Here is an 18,829-nt window from a genome sequence, read left to right on the forward strand (position 1 = left end):
CGCCTGCCTCTGCCTCCTGAGTGCTGGAATTCAAGGCGTGCGCCACCACGCCCAGCTAACTAGCCATTTTCGTCAATAACACTACACCCTAAAGAGAAGCACGAATCAAAGTGTGCTTTCTGTATCACAGATTTGTACATGTATACCATGAAATCTTCTATGTTTATTAAAGAAAACTCTTCTTAGGGAAGAGATGGCTTAGCAGTTCAAAACACTTGCTGCTCTTATAAAGGGCTAGGGTTTAATTCTCAGTACAAACAGGGAGGCTCAGGAGCACCTGTAACTCTAGTCCCAGGGTTGTCCTCTGGCTCCTCCAGACAGCAGAAAAACATGGTGTATATGCAGAAATATATGCAGACAAATACTCATACACACCAATGAAATAAATCAATCTTTAACAAGTGTACAGCACCACACCTAGCTTTTTTTTTTATTTTTTTTTTGGTTTTTTGAGACAGGGTTTCTCTGTATAGCCCTGGCTGTCCTGGAACTCACTTTGTAGTCCAGGCTAGCCTCGAACTCAGAAATCCACCTGCCTCTGCCTCCCGAGTGCTGGGATTAAAGGCATGCGCCACCACACCCGGCTCACACCTAGCTTTTAAACCAACAAGTCTTAGCTGGATGTGATGGCACATTCCTGTAACTGCAGCACTAAGTGCGTCTCTGAGAAACCAGCCTGGTCTACACTGTAAGTTCCTGGATAGCCAGAGTAAGTAGAGAGAGACTCTGTCTTAAAAATATTTTTGTTTTATTAGTATGTTACTTACCAAAAACCTTTTAACACATCCAGACAAACTTCAAAAATAATGTTAAATGCTAAAGGCACAAGACTCTGGTTTTGTCATTGAAAATTAAAATGTAAATGATCTAAAAGAAATGCATGACAAAAATGGAGCAGAGACTAAAAGAATGTCCTACCAGTAATGGGCCCAACTTGGGATCTGTCCCATGGGCAGGCACCATACCCTGATGCCATGCTGTATGTGCAGACAGGAGCCTAGCATGGCTGTCCTCTGAGAGGTTCTATGAGAGGCTGACTGAGAGAGATGCAAATACTCACAGCCAACTATTGAATTAAGGTTAGGGACCCCTATGGAAGAGTTAGGGGAAGGGCTGAAGGAACTAAGGGGATTGCAATCTCACAGAAAGACCAAGAGGGCCAACTAACCTGGACCCCAGGGAGTTCCCAGGGACTAAGCCACCAAACAAAGAGCACGCACTGGCTGGTCTAAGGACCCCAGCACATACGTAGCTGAGGACTGGCGGTCTAGACTGGCCCTAGTGGGAGAGGATGTGCCTAATCCTATATAGACTTGATGCCCCAGAGAAGGGGATGCCCAGGGGTTGGGATGGGAGGCACTCTTTCAGAGGTGAGGTGAAGAGAAGGGGATGCCCAGGGGTTGGGATGGGAGGCACTCTTTCAGAGGTGAGGTGAAGAGAAGGGGGATGGCGTGAAGAACTCTGTGAGTGGGGGGAGTTCAATATTTGGTATGTAAATAATCAATTTTTAAAAGGAAAAAATAAAATTTAAATGAAGGTGAAATTTAAGGATTTATTTAACTTGTATCTGACCATTCTATTCATTGGGGGGGGGGCATGATTAATTATAGTTCGCAATATCATTTTCTACATTTCTCTAAGAAATCTCAATCATAAGCTGGACATGGTCAAGGTTAACCCCTGCAAGAAAGAAGCAATGGAGAGCAGATCTCTTAAGTCAGAGGCCGATCTGGTCTACAGTGCTAAGGTGGACAACGCTGCAGAGATACCCTGTATCAAAATCAACAACCAACTACAGTGTACGGTCACACAAATAATTTCACCAATACAGGTATATAAAAGTATTCCATGATCTTACTTCATGCATTGATAGTATTATTTTCTTGGCTGTTTCTTTGCTCATTATGAGACAGGGTCTCGCAGTGTAGCCTTGGCTATCCTGGAACTCACTATGTAGACTAGGCTGCCTTTAATTTAAACTCAGAGATCAGACTGTTTCCCAAGTGCACAACCACACCTGGCCTTATACTTACTTGGCTTTGAGGATAATAAGCCACCCCTTTCAATGTAGTTACATTTGTACTGCTCCCTCACCCTCAAGTTCTAGGGACTGAACCAAACCTCTACTGGATCATTGAGCTGCATTATTTTCTAGGCTGTTTTTCTTCCCCATATTAACTCATGAAATGCTACCTTGTTTGTTTTGAGGACTACATAATAACAATGAAATGTTATCATTGATGGACAATTTTTTTCCAATTCATACATTATGAATAAAGTGAAAATAAACACCCTGTGTGTTATCTTCCATTTTTATGAGAACAGAGTAAGGAATATGCAAAGTTTTAACTGACAATGCTAAATTGTCTCCCAAAATTCACTAGCTCTTCTTTCCTTAATCTCTGAAGAATGGGTATAGCTAAATGTGTTCTTTCCCTAACCTACTCTCTCAGGTTAAATCACCATTTGTTTTTTTATTAATGAGGCAACTTCTCATATGGCTAATGAATACTTTTGTGTGGGAATGACATTAACTATCCATGTAGTAATTTTGCTTAGTTTTCATTTAATCAAAGCCTAAAATATTTTTGTGTGTATTGTATGTGTATTGGTAGCTATTTGTTTAGTTAGTCTGACAACATTATCCCATAGCTACCTTGTGATTTTTGTTTTTGTTTTTCTTGTTATTGTTTTTTGACAAGGTTTTACTATGTAGTTCTGGATTGCCTTCAACTCACAGAGATCACAACAGACCATTAGTTTATACTTTATGATGTTTTCACAATTTAACAATTTCAATTTTTATGTAACCAAAATTTTCTTAACTTTATTGCTTCTGGTTTTTTTTTTTTTTAATTTATTTCATATGTGAGTATACTGTTGATCTCTTCAGACACATCAGAAGAGGGCATCAGATCCCATTACAGACGGTTGTGAGCCACCATGTGATTGCTGGGAACTGAACTCAGGACCTCTGGAAGAGCAGTCAGTGCTCTTAACCACTGAGCCATCTCTCCAGCCCTTGTTTCTGGTTTTTATGACCTGCTAAATATGGTCTCATGTGTGGTGCAAGTGCATGTGCTTGTGAGGGGGTTGCTAGGTGTCCTTTTCTATCGATTGCTATCTCTTGCCATCCCTGGAACAGCCTGGAACTCAAGCAGCTCAGGCTGGCCTCAAATTCATTACATAATCAACAACTACCTTGATTGAGTTCTTCATCTTTTTGCATTACCCCCCAGTGTGTGGTGATAATATCACCTCTACTCTACCAATTGGATATTATCTTTACTATCTACTAAATATGTGTGTTTGTTTGGTCTTTCTTTCCATGGACCATCCTAGTTTACTTTTGTGAAAGAAAACATGAAAGTAAAAAGACAAAGAGATGAAATTATGATTATATTCAAGAATGTGAGGGATAACTGTTTTTTGTTGATGGGCTCCTATGTAGCCCAAGAAGGCAAGCGTTCTCGCATGAGCACAGGCATGAGCAACCGCACGTTTTGTCCAGTTGCCCAGTTAAAAACAACAAAGACTTTTCTTCCAACTTGGCAACCCAATACAGTTTCGAGACAATCTTCCCTATGGTAATCTACGCACTATCTAAATTCACGGCTGAAATGAATAAGATTATCCGTTTAAACTTACCCCTCTCCACTTTTTCCTGAAAGAGTCATAGAAATCAACACTTGGTATTACCAATGCTCCTCAGCACTGCTGTCATTAGCCTAAGTTTTGTTTTCTTAAGCCCTTTCTCAGGTGCCTTTCTTTGGAAATAGTTGTGTCAGCTAGAAGAAGAATTAATGTCAAACTCTGGGATATAATATTTCCACATAGGTAGGATACCATTATTCTAAAGTCTCTATCTAAATTCCCAAGAGGATTTCCAGCTTTGCACATTAGCCAGGAATGGACAGAGAAACTTTCAGGCTTTTGCTCTATGGATTGGGTTTGGACCTAGTACTTTCCTAACAGCCAGATTCTGGCTATTTAAATTTAGTTTCAAAGGAATTTGGTGACACTTCAAATTTTTAAGTGGGCATGGCTAGTAGATAGCATCCTGTGGTAATATAGAACAACTGACAAGATGTGCATCTGTAGAACCCTCCAGAATACAGTGTAGCTATAAGGAACTAAACAATGCAGAATCAACACTGCTTCACAGTTACTCAGGAGTGATGGCGAACATGAAAAACCATGAAGGTTGACTTGGCATGCAGCTGTCAAGTGTGATCCTCACTCTCCCTTTACTTAGTTCTGCTTGTCCTCACAGACAGTTTCTCTACAGAGCCCAGACAGGTCTTAACTCATGGCCATCTTCCTACCACAGGCTCCTAAAGTGTGGGAATTCAGACATAAGGTACCATATCAAGCTACCAATATCCATTTTTAATTTCCATGAAAGTATATATTTGTGTTGATGAAAGAGACAGTCGAAAATGCTAGAACACTCATTACTTGGTCAACACTGTCCAAGTGTCAAGAAAAGCTCTTCACAAACTTTGTTATAACTTACATAAAACACAATTACCTGGAAGTTGTCCAAAGGTCAGCATCTTTGGAAATACCTCCTGTCTGAGCTCCTGAGGATTATCTTATACCTAATCATTTTACCAAGTCATACATACAACCCAGATACACGATTCTGAAACAGCTAATCTACATATATCTTTACCGCCCCATATCTTGGCATCAGCCATAGATAACATAGGTATAATCCGCTAATGGAATAGGTAGAAGGAACAGCCTTCAAAATTGAAGATGCTCTAATCACTTACCAATAAGATGACTTTTCTGAAGAGGAGATATCCCTGACAGCTGTAACCATTTCCTTCTTCCTGGATAATGAAATCTATGACTGGATCACATCTTTTGCCCTACCTGGAATGGTCAAAATCTGTTCCATGGGAAAGGAGCTGTGCTGAGATGGAGCACAAGGAGGACGTCTAGGGCATAGTAATAGCCTATTTCTTGATCTAAGCCGTTTCCTAGGTATCATTTCCCAAACTCTGAGAGGAAATTAGAGACCAGAGAATCCTGGCCCATCCTTGATAAAATTAGAAGGCAGGACATACAGAGGCTCAGAACTTCTAGGTGCTGACCTTGAAGAGAGATATCAGACATTCTTTGAGGATTTTATCTTCCCTATATCATTCACGGAAGGATTGGTTTTCTAGTGCTTATATGGCTCCTTTCAAATTTGTGTTCTCATTTTATAAAACTTACCTCCTAGTTACTCATATGTGCACCTCTGCTTCACGCTGCCAAGCCCACTCAGCTTTTTTGGCACCCCCAGCTCCAAAGGATAGCTGGCACTAAAGAATTCAACTCACCCTGAGATAAGAGCTAGGGAAGTCTGTCCCTAGGCAGACTTGTTTGAGGCAAAAACCCTCAAGCAAGGCAGGGTTTTTTTTTGTTTGTTTGTTTGTTTGATTTTTTTTGAATTCTGCTGTGAAGATGGTGGACTTAGGCCACTGACGACAAAGTGCTGACGAGCCCTGCTCCACACTCCTTCATAAACCAGTGGAAACTTGGAGCAGAACTATTCAATGGAAACCAGTAAGTTGGTATTTTCTTAATAAAAGTTAAAATATTCCCAAGAATGCTAATTAATATTTTTAAACATTCACTTTAAAAAAAAAAAAAACAACAAAAAAACAAAAAAGGGCTTGTCATGTATTTTTTTTTTCCCCTTCCTGAATGGCTAGGGGCTTAAAATAATTCAGTGGAGTTTACTGCTCATCTTTTATACTTACTCAGCTTAACTAATGTTTCAGTAAATTTTTCACAGTTGATTGCAACTCGGCATAATAGATGGATGAACTGATGATAAGAAAAGAAGTAGTCTAGCAGCATACGATCATAAACGTCATCTTTGCCCTGAAGGTTAAAGATGATAAAATGGTTGCACTTAAATTGTATAATAAAGAGCATATTTTGTGCAAATGTAATAAGATTAAGTAAAAAGCTAATTAAATCTTTAACTTCTATAAGAATTAGTTTTAAATTCCAAATCCCTAGTGTTATTAAGATCATAACTGTCGTAGGTTTGTTTCAGTGTGCAGATGCTACCAGCTGGAATTACCCATCATTCTAGAGGCCACAGAGTGACAGCACTGAGAATTTAGCACGGCTATAACCAGGTCATCAAGAAGAATGAGTTACAGTTGACTTTTTGAAAGATTTGAAGGTATTTCTATAAGGGTAACTATGTTAATTATTTTTTATATTTTATCATAGGAAAATTGCTCAAATATACTTAAGATTCAAATAGTAGGCAAGAGAGAGTGAATGAAGGTATGGGTAAAGAAAGCTAAAGGGGAAAAATATTTTAAAAAAATGTTAAAACTTGAGGTAAATTATCCTGTGTTAACATAAGTTGTCTCTATAATTTAGGATTGGCACTATTTTAGAATAAGCATTAGAAAACAGAAGCCAGATGATAAATCTATCACTCAGTGAAATTATGGGTAGGTTAAGAAGAATGTGACTGTAGGGACAGTAAGCAGGTCTTAATTATATGGCCAAATTGAAAACACTTCAAGCAACTAACTAAACTTTGTAGATTTAAATGCAGGATGTGGCTAGAATTTAGCCTATTAACAAACTGAGGTTTATTATTAAGCTATTTTTTTAGAAGAAGAAAAAAAATCTTAACGACTAGTGCTTACTGTTGATTTTGCAAATATCAATCAACATTTGAGAGCACTTAAAGGAAAAAGTCCAAATGAATCTAATATTAGCCTTCATAAAACGTTCGCATAAATCTAACGGACTCAACCGCCAGGGGGAAATCTCAGATTACCTTGTACTATAGAAATACGATTTTCCTGGCATCCCAACATACCTTACTGGTTTCCACCATTGTGGGCAAGAGGCACATATTGAGTTCAGGGCGCGGAGGCCGAATATTGCTTTTCCCTCCTATTAGCTTGATATTTTCTCGACAAGGGAAATAAGGTCCAAGAGACACTAAGACATTAAAAGTGTACAATAAGAATAAATGGAAAAAATAAATCTCCAAGCTTCAGAGTGCAGACTGATACATGCCAACCATAATCAAGCATTATGCTAAATAAATACGTACTTGGTATATTACTGTGATGGTAAGTACAATGGTTGTGCTGTAGGAAGGGGACCAGAGTATGCAGAAAATCATGGGGACTCAAAAGAACAAGTTCCTTGAGGACATCTGAAAATTAAAACAATTTGAGTATTAAAACACTGGGGTTAGATTTACCAAAGGCGTTTGAACTCATAAATCCTGATGAGGTTCTAATGTTGTGAGTACTGCACACTGGCAGAGCTCCTAACACAGGAAGAGATGCTCAGATGCCCAACTCTGGATCACCAGCTATGATAACCACAGTGGAGAGACGTTACTTAAGACAAACATTTACAACACTATCCCTGTTCCCCCATTCTCCTTGCTTCCATGTAGACATAGTATCTAGTCAAATAGCAATGTTCCATGATTATTTATTGTTGTAAAGTCCATCACGACAGCTTGGGCCCGAGAGATAGCTGATAATCTACAGTCTACTATTCAGAGCTTTAGGATACTGGCTGGAATGATTCTCATCCAGGAACCACACAAGAGTAAATCTCATGATGGGCAGTTAGTTGTTTTTGCTATTTTGAGAAATTACTATCACTTAACAGTCCAACACTCACTACTTCAAGTGGCTCCTAAGGCAGTAAAAAACTGTATTTAAAATGAAGATTTTTTAAACAGTATAAATAAACTCTGTAAGTGCTCACAAAGGTGTTATGAATTTAAGAGTCTATAGTTACTGAGAAAAAAAAATTTTTTTTTTTTTTGGTCAGATGAAGTATTTAAAATTGTTAATTAAAAAAATTCAGTAAGCTAGGCAGTGGTGGCGCATGCCTTTAATCCCAGCACTTGGGAGGCAGAGGCAGGTGGATTTCTGAGTTCAAGGCCAGCCTGGCCTACAGAGTGAGTTCCAGGACAGCCAGGGCTACACAGAGAAACCCTGTCTCAAAAAAAACAAAAACAAAAACAAAAAATCAGTAAGACAAAACAAGCAACCCCTGCCTCTACCTTCCACCCCACTCTAGCTCCTGGTCCACAGAGTAAGTTACTGTCTGACCTTTCCTTCTGCTCCCCTGCCTCCTCCTATACACAGCATACTCTCACTGCTGGTTTTCATGTACTGAGATAGATTCCTAAGGCCAACACCCCACAGTGAAAGAACTAACCTTATCCTTTACAGGTGAGTTCCACTTTGTAAATATTTTTCATATGGGATGAGAAGATTAGAGTTGCAAGAAGCCTACAGACAACTGAAAGAGACCTCAGGTACTCAGCACACAAGTGTCAACACTAGCATATGAAAAATTGCCTTGTTTTTCTTGGGTCCTGCTAGTCAGTGTGAGTTACACAGACAAGTATCATTGTCTTCCTAACATTATAAATCTAATATCACAACATATGTAAAACAAAACAAAGGCCAAACAAACAAAACTCAGAAATATTGGTCTACAGTTCTTATTTTTCAAGTAACTTACCTATGCAAGCATTTCTTAATTCTGGAGGGCTATAAGAATTAAGAAGGGTTAGAAGTTTATGGGCAAATTCAATTCTCTCCTGCCACTGGATTAATGCCTGTTTCACATCTGCAAATATAAAGGCATATATAAATAGGCTTTCAAATAATCACAGTTCCTCCTAGTTTTTCTTCTATTGTTGTGATACTAACATCAAGAGTTTCAAATTAATTATATCAAACACATGTTTTGGTGAAAGCTTATTAATTTCATGAGATTATTAGATTACCACATTAAACTTGCTCTCCTTGGCAGGAGCAGGGTGGGGGTGGGGCAAGAAGAAGAGACTGGGTCTTGCTATAAATAGCCCAGGCTGGCCTGAGATGTTCAGTTTTCCTGGGGTGAGGATTGCAGGTGTGTGCTAAACATGTTACATCTTTTCTATTGTACAAAATTACTATTTGTGTGTGTGCATAGTGAGGGTGTAAGAGAACTGGATGACACATGCCATGGGGTGCATGTGTAAAAGTCACAGAACAATCTGTGGAACTGGGTCTCTCCTCCCAACTTTCTGTGGGTTTCAGAAATCAGACTTATCAGGACTGGGTGGAAAGCACCTTTACATTAATCCATGCCAATGACACGAAGCATGTGACTTCCTAAAGAACATGGTTTTGTGACAATTATATTCCACTTTGTTACGATGACATCATGTGAGCGTCCCCAGGTTTGTCTTAAACTCTGAAGGTCTAGGGATTTTCTGCCTCAGCTTTTCACATTACCAAGACTGCAGGTGCCAACCATGAAGTTTAGTGTTTATAGACTGGGATACTACTAAAAAAATAATTTTTTTAAACTTCCTTCTACTGACACTAAAAATGATGTATTTTGAGCCATTAAGATTAAAACAACAACAACAACAACAACAACAATCCAACTTATTCTTGTGTGTGGAAGCTTTCCAACCTCCTAAATGTTCGTTCTTATTCTATGCTTGCCTACTTACTGGTTTTAAGTAGGTATAAGTAAAATATGTATGAACATTCATTCCCTCTCTACATTATGAGATCATGATAAACATTGCACAGTACTAACTAGCTCAGGAACCGTTGGCTCACAAACCAGAAACTCAACTTTTCCGAGGCCTCTCATTTGAAAAACAAGTTCTTAAATGGTAGTAAAATGGTAAAAAAAAAAAAAAAAAAAAAAGTACACATGACCAAACCTTTTCTCTGAAGATATGGGCGTGTAGACTTCAAAACCGAAAGGAATATTGACAGAAGTTCTACTAAGTCTCCAGTAACATGGCAAGCTGTAGCTTCGTGATACATCATGTGCAATGTGTTGAAAGACTACAAGTGATTAGGAAATAGAAATTTAAAAACCTTTAATTTCATTTTTACTTTAGACAAAAATGAAATTCTTATCTTCTAAAAGGCATTCTCAGACTCAGATAGTGTATAGATGTATACCAGGCAAACGGTCCTTGTTTTCTGAGGTAGGCCTCTCCACCTAGCTACTCTGTATGTGTGGTGAGTGTGTGGAAAGTGCATGTCAGGCGTTATCCTCGATCATTCTCTACCTTTATAAAGAAATCTTCAAAGTGTGTGTGTGCGCGCGCGCGTGTGCCTAGGAAGGGAACAGAACAATTTGCAGGGCAGGGTTCTCTCCCACCACTGTCCTTAGTGGCTTGCCCTGCGCTTACCTACTTGCTTCCTTACATTCTTTCTATTTTGTTTTTGTGCTTGCTTGCTTGGTTGGCTGCTTACCTCTGTTGTTTTGGATAGAGTCTCTCACAGACCCTAGAGCTTACATGTTCAGCTAGACTGCCTAAAAAGCAAACTCCAAGGCTCTTCTTTTCTCCAGCTTCCTCGTGCTGGGGTGAGGGGCATGCTGCCTGGTTGATGTGGGTACTGGGACCTTTATTTTAAAGGTCCTTTACCTTCAGAGCTGTATTTTATGTAAACATTTTAGTGTAAAAAGATAATTTAGTCATATTTTAAAAATTTCCAACTATTTCACTATTTAAGCTGTAAACTGGCAGAGCAGGAATTGTATGTTTTATTAACTGCTACATTCTTTTGGCTACTGCAGTACTTAGCAAAGAGTAGACATTTCAATCAGAGCCCAACATTCCTTGCCTTTGGCCTCAGGAAGTAATCTATTTGAATGTTCCCCATGAACCACTGCAAAAGTCCAAATTCTTCAAAGTGTAGTTTTTAAATTCTGTTCCCACTCTATAATACCATTAACTAAAATTTTAAAAAAAAGTCAACAGTATAACTTAATTCATATAGTGCTGAGTGTTCAATTTTATCATTTCCAGCACAGGACTAAAGAGTACAATATACTTCTGGTAACTTTAAGCCATCTCACCCTTGTGAACTAAGAATCATGGGAAGAAATGACTGCGGGCATCAGTCAGTTTTTATACTGTCAAATAAACTCTTGGGAAATAAAATGTATTCTTGATCACAAAACACACGAATTTCATTTTTATTTACTAAGTAAATAAATAAAACTAGGGAAATAAACCTAAATATAAAGTGAAGACTAACTTACCTAACTAAAATCCTGCAACCTATGAAACAGTTTAGCATAAATTCTTTATGTACATACAGTAGGAACTCTTGGAAATGAGATACGTTCACAGTGAAAGGCAATTAGTGTTTACCTCAGTCATCAGGATTAACCCTCGATTAAATACTACAAGAAGTCTGTCTTCATCAGATTCTAATAGTATTCTGAAGGCACTAGAAGAAGAGAGAAAGTCCAACTGAATAGAACAGAACAGTGTGGTGTTGACAAAGACACAGTAGTCTGTCTTAAGCGTCTGGCTTTCCTACCCATATAAAATAAACTGGCTATATCTGTTGTTTTTTTAATTTTTGAGAGATTTTATTATGTAGCCTCTATTTTGTGGCAATGCTCCTGCACTGACTTCCCAAAGTGGCATGCACACTATTTCTTGGTAATACAGAATAGAATAAGCAACCCAAATCTGAAATCTAAAACACTTTGAAATTTCAAGATTATTGACCCAGCAGTTGGCACTCAGTTATGGGACACTTTACATTTCCAGATTATGATGTACAGCTAATAAAGTTGTGAAATCTGCCAAGGTTTAAAAAAATCCTCTGAAAACACAAACATTTCTACTTCTAAGTACTCTGGGTTAAGTTCTGTATAATAGTAAATTATACTATATTCCAAAAGCATCAGTTTTGGGAAGAAAGAGCAACATGAAAGGGGTATGGGACAGAAACATGAACAAACCTGAAAACCTTAAAAATAAGTCATTCTGTTAGGTAGCAAAGTTTCTACAGAGAGAACTGCACACCCTTCACGTCCACTGGATGCTTCCTGTCCTTACTTAACAAGCAGCAAAACTCTAGAACTTAAAATAGAAAAAGCTGCAAACAATCAGCTTTATTGAACTGAATGTCAAGCACTTACAAAAGTTCCTTTAAATGGATTTGGCAAAAGTGCTTATTTCATTTTGTAGACTACCGAAGAGCCAAATACAAAAGCTTTCTGGAAGAGATAATCTATTTTTCTTGGGTTCATTAGGTTAGTATTACAATGAAATCACACACAAAACTGTGCTCCCTGAAGGACCCCTCCAGTCCTACATTCTTCTGAATCTTCTCAGCACTACAACAGGCGGGCAAAATTCATCCCCATAGCAAACAAAGGAGAGTTGGATTTGCAGCAGATATTGTCTAAGTCCTTCAGTCAGTTCTATAGCTAGGGACAATTTATTGCATAGATGGTTCTATTATTTTTGCTAATTCCTATAAAGCCAAATAGATCTGTGAAAAATGGAAGAGATGTTAATAATTCAAACTCATCTTAAGATGCAAAAGCTATTTCCTAAGATCTCTAGAGCCAAATATGAGTCTGAATAAACGGCCAGACAAGACTTTCAAAATTTAGCTTTGGTCTAACACTACATAAACGTGGCACAGTGGCATGCCAGAACATAGGATGAGGAGGCACAAGGATCAGATGTTCAAGGTCATCCTTAGCTACATAGTGCACAGTAAAAAGCCAACGTAAAGGCTACATAAGACTGTATTTAAAATAATACAAATTTTAAAAGAATAAACCTTTAGCTATAAATAATGTAAATTATTTCTCCTTTAGTGTCAAAAGGGAAGGTTTCATGGTGTTTTTTGTTTGATTTGTTTTTGGTTTTTCGAGACAGAGTTTTTCTGTATAACCCTGGCTCTCCTGGAACTAACTCACTTTGTAGACCAGGCTGGCCTCGAACTCAGAAATCCACCTGCCTCTGCCTCCCGAGTGCTGGGATTAAAGGTGTGTGTCAGGGTTGGCGAGATGGCTCAGCGGTTAAGAGCACGGACTGACCTTCCGAAGGTCCTGAGTTCAAATCCCAGCAACCACATGGTGGCTCACAACCACCCGTAATGAGATCTGACGCCCTCTGCTGGTGCATCTGAAGACAGCTACAGTGTACTTAGATATAATAATAAATAAATCTTTGGAAAAAAAAAAAAAAAAAAAAAAAGGCTTGCGCCACCATGCCCACCTAGGTTTCATGTTCTAACTTGGAAAACCAACCAAAAAAAGGTCAAAAAGTATCTTTTTCACCTTATTAAAGTAGTCCAACAAGAGCGGCCATCTAAGCAACGTAAGTAACAGCTTATGGTTGTTTTCTTAAACTGTTTAATATCTTCTAATTCTTCTTCTCGCATGTCTGGCCTTTGAGCTATAAATAGCTGCATCAAGTTAAACAGTTCTTCCACAGCCTAAAAGAGACAAATATGTAAAATGGTGATCTTTTAACCTTTAGAATGTCTCTTTCCCATTTCTAAGTGAATATTCATTAGTCAACTACAAAAATTCATTAGCCAACTACTAAAATCATAAATTAATCTCACTACTACAGAAACCAGTGATCAGGAAGTCACTAAAATCTACTTAAATCTGAATATATACTACCACATGTCTAACCTTTAATAGTATTGCATGATATTTTCATTAATAAAGCTCTTATATCTCAGAGCCATGTAATCAAGTTAACCAAATAAAAACATTATATTTTGAACTTGTTCATGATTTTGTACTGGGCTGCACTCAAGACTATCCTGGGGCAAATGTAGGCTGCAGGTGGATGCATGCTGGCCATGTCTGTATGATCATGAAAATTAATATTCACCAAGATTCTAAATAGATAAAAGTCTTAATGCTGCTTAAAATACTAGCATTTTAAATTCAAAGGTGAATCTAGTGACAGGCTATATTTATTCTCTGTTCCAATCTTTTAATAAATGAGAAACCATCAGTTTATTTTAAAAATATTTTTATTGGGGAAGAGGAAGCAGGGTACATGTGTATGGAGGTCAAAGGACAGCTTTCAGAAGTCGCTTGCTTGCTTCCTTCCTTCCACTATGTGGATCCCATTCATCAGTTTGGCAAATGGCTTTACCCTCAAAAGCATCTCACCTACTTTGTCTTAAGGATTTTGAACACTTAAATGAAACTTGAATTAATGCAGTTTCTGAGACACAACTTGCACCAACATTTAGAACATTATTCTAAATTAATGGTTAGTGATAAAATATATGAAATAGTTAATAAAATCCTTCATTGTGGTTTTATAAATTAATTTACATATATAAATAAGAGGTAAGAGATGAGCTTTAACATAGTTATTAATGAATAAAAATGTAAACTTTAAAATTTTAAAGCTTTAAAATTTATTTATTTATTTAGGTTTTTTGAGACAGGGTTTCTCTGTGTAGCCCTGGCTGTCCTGGAACTCACTCTGTAGACAAGGCTGGCCTCAAACTCAGAAATCCGCCTGCCTCTGCCTTCCAAGTGCTGGGATTAAAGGTGTGAGCCACCACTACCCGGCTGCTTTAAAATTTTATAACACAATTTTCATGAAAATTCTTAATAGTTATTTTCTACCAGAAAGGAAGGGGGGGGGGAAGGGAAGGGAAGGGAGGGGAGAAAAAAAGAAGGAAAAGTCCCTCTACATCCGACTGATGTCAAGAACAAAGAACCAGCTCATGGAGACAGGTAACTCTTACAGGCTTAAGTAATAAGTTAAATGTCATTTACGTGAACTGTGATGGAAACAAACTACTAAAAATAAATACTATCATAATCCCTTCAGCCTATGACAGACACTCTAATCCTTCTTCATTTTCCAGCCTTAGCTTTGAAATTTCTAATACTGAAAGAATGAACATATTTTCTTTCTTCCATTACAAGCACTCTAATTTTCTGAAATGGAAATTATGCTATTCTTTCTGGATAAGAAATTCTAAATGTACTATACAGCCAACAAGAACAGTTTAGAGCCAGGCGAGGTGGCACATGCCTTTAATCCCAGCACTCAGGAGGCAGAGGGAGGCGGATTTCTGAGTTCGAGGCCAGCCTGGTCTACAAAGTGAGTTCCAGGACAGCCAGGGCTATACAGAGAAACCCTGTCTTGAAACCCGCCCCCCCCCCCAAGAGGAAGATTAGATTAGAAGTGTATGTGTGTAAGCTAATGCATCATGAATCTGAGCTAGGGAGGAGAAATAACACTATGGAATACTTCTATAAAACATTGTGCAGCTCATCACACCTTAGCAAACTATGCAGACCTTGATAACAAATATCTAATTAACATTTTAAAATTGTTTAATTATGTGTATCTTTGTATGTGTGTGGGAGTTCCTGTGGAGGGCAATAGTATCAGATACTGGTAACAGTATCATGAAATACTAGTAAAGGTTAGACGCGTGATAGTATATATTCAAATCTAAGTAATTTTATTTCTGACGCCCTGTCAGATACAACTCCCTGGAGTTGGGAGTTACTGTGAAGCCACGTCTCTAGCCCCTCAATACCCAATTATAAAATAATACTCCATAAAGCTGTATTGATGTTTTCAGTAGGTATACATTAGAAATGCATTTACAGAACATGAATTTGGGTTGGCAGTATTTGCTTAGCATGGCCAAGGCCCTAGGTCTGTTCCCCAGCATTGCCAAACAAAAGTTAAAACAAGAAAACAACATACGGTATGGACCACTGGTAACAAAATTTTAACATCAGCGTAAGAAAATATAATCACTTATTTTGTAGATTACATGATGTATTATATGAGGGTATCTATAAAAGCAAACATTTTAAATCCTTATAAGTGATTGAGATGGGGCTGGAGAGATGGCACAGAGGTTAAGGGCACTAGGTTTGATCCCCAGCATCCGAATGGCAGCTTGTGATCATCTACAACTCCTGTACCAGGAAATTCTGCCCCTCTCTGACCTCAGTGGACATCAGGATTACATGTGTTGCACAGACCAAACACCCTACACATAAAATTTTAAAGAAAAATATTTAGAAATTAAAAAAAAAAGGTGTGGAGGAGGGGGAGATGTATCTCAGTTGCCAAGCGCATGCCTAGCATGGACATGAGCCTGGGTCCCATTCCCAGCACTGAAGACAAAATAGGTGTATGATTAAAGATAGACTATTCTACATTTTGTCATTTCTTAAATGAAAGAAAATGTATTGCTAACCAAATACAGGAAACAGATATTAAAAGTATAAACTGTACTTACTCCAGGGTACTGGCTGGCATGTGGTGTAAGATTCTTAAAGGCCCACTGGATGTTCTGATGAGAAGCTAGCTGTCGAGTAAATGCAGGTGACTGCTCACAGCAGAGCCTCAGGATGCCATAGTAGGCAGGCAGCATCCCGCGGTTAAAGAGCACCACATCCTGATCATCATGGTCAGCAAGGATGTAATTGAAGGCAATGTTCTTGGTTACCACTGGGTTTTGAACAATAAGGCGGATATTCTCTGGACAGTCAGCACACACATTGTACCAAAATGAAAGCAAAGCCTGTTTATTGTGATTTGTAGCTATTGCTGGCTCAGAAAGTTTAGGCTGGAAAAGGTTCCACAAATCCATGAAATATGTGGAAAACATCAGCTTCTCAGTTTTGGAAATTAAACAGTAAGTCATAAAGCTAAGATAGGGCACTAGCTTTGTAGTGCCATGAACAGCAGCATCAACATAAAGTTTGGCTCTTGAGAGCAAACCAAGGAGCACGTTGTAGACCTGATGTAGGACTACTGTTGTGTCTGGACTGAGAGGAAGGTCACGGGTTGGGATGTGCAAAGACCTTGTTGACCGGAACATCTGGCGGAATGAATTGCTTGGTATAAGGGACACCAGAAGATAAGCTGCAGCTATAAAATGTAAAACAAAACTGTCAGATCCTTGAAAGATTTTAGTAGACTGAAGAGCAGCTATTAAACACAAAACCACTCTTCCCTTTATCAATAAAAATGAATAAAAATTAAGGGACATGACATCTTTTGCATATCCTTCTGATTTACCTTTTGTCCAGAAGAAAGATTCCCAAAGGGTAATAGGAATAGAAGTCTCCATTCTACCATTGCTGTATTTAAGTGGCAACAATAATCACCACTACAGAAACTGGTACACTAGCTAGCCTTGAACTCTAATTCTCTTCTCCCAAGCACTGGCTATCACGAGTTTTCAAGTCCATAATGTTCAGTTTTCCACAATGTAGAATTTTCCCACCTCAGAATTTAATTTTTCTGAAGAAATAGTGTGAGTCAATAAAGAGAAAAATAACAACATTTAGAATAAAAAGGCCTACCAAAAAGCATTTGATACCACTGAGAACTCACTTTGTAGACCAGGCTGGCCTCGAACTCAGAAATCTGCCTGCCTCTGCCTCCCCAGCGCTGGGATTAAAGGCGTGCACCACCACGCCCGGCTCTTGAGTCATTTGCTTAGGTCTTTTCAGTTAGGTTACTTCAGTTACTTTAAAATATCCTAGTATATTATTTTGTAATAATATAAAGATAGAGCCATATAACATACACAAGTTATGAAGACAAAAACACAGATATGAATATATATATATATATATATATATATATATATATATATATATATATATATCCATCCAACAGAATATGTAATTTTTGAGAGTCCCATCCCTTTTTGGAGGGAGATTATGTTGCCATGTGTAGCCCAGGCTGTTTCTCATCTCCCCATGGTCCATCAAGTACTGGGATTAAAGGCACTACTGGCTAGAAGCCTTTTAAAAGTCTAAGGCAACTCACTCAAGACTCTTGTCTGCTTTGGGGAACTGCTTTGTTTGCCCTTCTTTCTCCCCGCACCCCCCCCCCCAATCTTCTAAAGGCCATTCCAAGAGAGTCCTGCCTTTTGCATGCCATTAAGCTTATTATTACTAGTCAGCTACTAGTAACTTATTAGATGAGTTCATAAACTAAAAACTGGGCTTGATACCAGGTCTTGTTTTATACTATGAAACTTGGAAGAAATAAGCCTTTGAATTTTGGTGGGTGGGCATGAGGGGTTAAGTTTTCTGCTTTTTGAGAGTGTTTCTCCATGTATCCCTGGCAGCTCTGGAACTCATTGTGTAGTCCAGGCTGGCTTCAAACTCAGAGATTCACCTGTGTATGTGTATGGGGGAAGCCAGACCCTGGGCAGAGGAGTAATGCCAATGCATGGGTAACCTCCACTGAAAGATCTTTCTCCCAAATGAGCCTGTGATTTCAGACAGGAAGAACACACAATCCCCATAAAACCCTCGCCATGTTTCTACCACAATTAACATATAAGGAACTAGCAAAGGCAAATTAAAAATGAATGCTCACTCAATACCTTACACTAGTTTTGTTCCATGGGTGCTTTTGTTTGCTTCCAGGATCCTGCCTGGACACATGGTATTTGACTATGACATTTACTTCTGTTCTTCTTGAGTCTGTTTCTCAGACTCCTTATGTTCAAGACTTTGACAATTGTGAGGAGTGCTGGTCAGGCAGTTTAAAGAATGCCTGGAACTGAGTTTATTTGCTGTTTATGATGGTTTGGCTCAGAAAGTAGGAGTTTAGAAGAACAGAGACTGTCAGGAGTACACTCTTCAAGTGGACTTTTTGATGTTAACTTGAGCACTTGCCTGGTGGTCTCCTCACTCTATTCTTCCAGTGTCACTAAGCTCCTGTCAAGGAGGAGCTGGGGTCCACCTCTCGAGGAGTATGCACAAATAATACAGTAGTCTCTTTTATAAACCTTTTAATCCTTATTTGTTGAACTGTGCGCTGCTTGTATTTATGTCTGTGGACCAGTTGGGGCCTCATGCCAGCCAAGGCCATAGGAGTACAGAAGTGGAGTTACAGGGTGTTGTGAGCACCACCTGAGTGCTGGGCATCAGTGTGAACTTGTAAATATCATCTTACACTCTGGGGTAAAACAGTATTATATTACTTGTTACGGAAATTGCTTAGGCTTTCCCA

General features: G+C 38.6%; 1 protein-coding gene across 5 annotated transcripts in view; it reads right to left on the reverse strand.

Annotated features, from left to right (window-relative positions):
- Nucleotides 1-18,829, reverse strand: part of Usp34 (ubiquitin specific peptidase 34) — a 194,576-nt gene that overhangs the window by 9,570 nt on the left and 166,177 nt on the right. For 4 of the 5 annotated variants that reach the window (XM_021210274.1, XM_029544912.1, XM_029544911.1 and 1 more), the window contains 8 exons: nt 16,089-16,723; nt 13,120-13,277; nt 11,183-11,261; nt 9,734-9,860; nt 8,530-8,637; nt 7,088-7,192; nt 6,848-6,972; nt 5,757-5,880 (listed from right to left, as the gene is read on the reverse strand). In XM_021210274.1, coding sequence (XP_021065933.1) covers nt 5,757-5,880; nt 6,848-6,972; nt 7,088-7,192; nt 8,530-8,637; nt 9,734-9,860; nt 11,183-11,261; nt 13,120-13,277; nt 16,089-16,723 — 1,461 coding nt within the window. The remainder of the gene's footprint in view (nt 1-5,756; nt 5,881-6,847; nt 6,973-7,087; nt 7,193-8,529; nt 8,638-9,733; nt 9,861-11,182; nt 11,262-13,119; nt 13,278-16,088; nt 16,724-18,829) is intronic. The other variant, XM_029544913.1, reaches the window with a different exon arrangement.

This window comes from Mus pahari, chromosome 13 (genome assembly GCF_900095145.1).
Source record: "Mus pahari chromosome 13, PAHARI_EIJ_v1.1, whole genome shotgun sequence".
Taxonomy (NCBI): Eukaryota; Metazoa; Chordata; class Mammalia; order Rodentia; family Muridae; genus Mus; species Mus pahari.